Source organism: Arachis ipaensis, chromosome B02, assembly GCF_000816755.2.
Source record: "Arachis ipaensis cultivar K30076 chromosome B02, Araip1.1, whole genome shotgun sequence".
Classification (NCBI taxonomy): Eukaryota; Viridiplantae; Streptophyta; class Magnoliopsida; order Fabales; family Fabaceae; genus Arachis; species Arachis ipaensis.
This window is the reverse complement of record NC_029786.2, coordinates 23,104,666-23,106,752: the sequence shown is the minus strand read 5'-3', so window position 1 is coordinate 23,106,752 and position 2,087 is coordinate 23,104,666. Positions and strand designations below refer to the sequence as shown.

Here is a 2,087-nt window from a genome sequence, read left to right as displayed (position 1 = left end):
TGAACAATTTGATTATTTTAAAAATTGATTATTCTACTTAAAAAATATATATATAGTATACATAAATCTATACAAATATATGATTATTGATTTATAATGTTTAAATAACAAATTTTGTTTAATTTAATTGAATATCTTGTTATTCCACTTTCTAATGTTGGGTGTATCCTTTTGTTTTAGATACCTAAAGCTTTTATATACCTACACATACATATTAAATCACATACATTGTTTCAATTTAACTCTTTATAAAAAAAATAATTTTTATCGATCCAATCGTTAAATATAATTACTTACTATAAATATCATTTGTACTAAATTTTGTAAAAATTAAACATCAATAAGATTCTGTTCTAAAAACTCATTCATATTTCGGGTTAATGGTTAAATTGGTTCTGGAAGGATTGTCCAATCATAATTTTTATCCCCAAATAATTCTTTTAATTAAATTAGTCCCTAAAAATTTAAAATCAATCGCGTTTGTCTTCCCTCAAATGTTTAATCCGTTCCGTTAACGATTTTCCACGTGTAGTGTTAAGTAATAACTCAGTGATAAAACGATGCCGTTTTAATTACAGCTCCACCCTGAAATTACTCACTCACTCTTCTCTTCTCCTTTCACTTAAAATAAACGAAACACAGAAAATACTAACAGGCTCCAATCGTTGGAAGGGTAGAGGAAGCAATCATCAACGACACATAACAGATTGTGACTACGCTTATTCCTCTCGATCTCTAGGGCACCGTTGTACGGCCGCGGGTCTTCTCCTTTCACTCAAGGGTAACGAAAAGTCACTTAATAGAAAGAGAAGACAAAGAAGCTCTGATCATTGGAATGGTGGAGGAAGCAATCATCGGTGACGCTATACAGAATGCGAATGCTCCTCTTTGTCTGGGTTTCTAGGGTCTTACTGCGCCGTCGTGGTAGGCGCTGTCTCTAGGTGAGAGGTACGAATCCTTCTACGTCGATTTTTCTTTCCTTTTTTCTGGTTTTTTCTTTCTAGTCTGAATGTGTAGTTGCTGGGGTTAGGGTTGAATGTTGGTTGGTTTCGGGTGAGGATTTTTGTGCCGGGATAGTTGTTGCTAGGGTTTTACAAGGTTTCGCCGGTTATTGCTTCCACGGCCATTCCAGTGATCGAAACAGCTTTATCTTCTCACTCTATTTTGGGTGACTTTTTGTTAGTTTTTGGAGAAAGGAGAACAGTGGTAGAATAATGGAAGAATTACCTCAGTAATAGCATAAAACAATGCTGAGTTATTCAAAACACACTAATGATATAGAACGGCGTCGTTTTGTCACTACTCAGTTGTCATTTAACGTTCTACGTGGACACCTAGTGACGAAAACTGTTAGCCCAGAAACGGAAGGACAAACGAGATTAATGTTAAATCTTTTGGGAACTAATTTGATTAAAAAAATCATTCGAAGATAAAAATGACGATTGACCTATCTTTCGGAGACTAATTTGACCATTAACCCTTCATATTTCATATACATTTTAAACTTTTATACTATTGTTAATTTGATATATAGAAAGGTATATCAATTATTTTAATCAAAGAGGCTTTACACAAAATAAATTACATCGATAAAACAATTATTCAACGGTGTAATATAATAGTAAGGTTATTTAAAAAAATAGTAAGGTTATTTACACATTACATATTTTGTTAAGAGTTAGTGATTCACAAATTAAATAGGTAATATAATAATAGTAAATTATCATCACTAATCTAGTGAGTAAAATTTTCCGTGAGCTGAAAACATTTCATGATTCAACTTAATTATGTAACTTATTAATTACCTCTTGAGCAATGACAATAGCGGTGTCAAGCATCCTTCCATCAAAATAAACCACTTTTGATCCAGCCAATATAGATACCAAGTTAGTACTATGAAGATCTTCTGGTTTCATTGGAGGATATTCTCCTGGATTGAATATACAAGTTCGTGTCTTCCTGAATGCATAAAATACTATCATTAATTAATATAATTAGCCAATAATTTACACTCTTTAATAATTTTATATAATGATAATAATTTAAAGTTACTCACAGAAATTGTCAAAGATAAAATCTTCAGATGA

At 31.7% G+C, this 2,087-nt stretch overlaps 1 protein-coding gene across 2 annotated transcripts in view; it reads right to left on the bottom strand.

Moving 5' to 3' along the window:
* The window catches only part of LOC107625126 (ribokinase), a 15,299-nt gene that overhangs the window by 3,371 nt on the left and 9,841 nt on the right, over window positions 1–2,087 (bottom strand). For both annotated transcript variants that reach the window (XM_021115678.1, XM_016327705.2), the window contains exon 6: window positions 1,806–1,959. In XM_021115678.1, coding sequence (XP_020971337.1) covers window positions 1,806–1,959 — 154 coding nt within the window. The remainder of the gene's footprint in view (window positions 1–1,805; window positions 1,960–2,087) is intronic.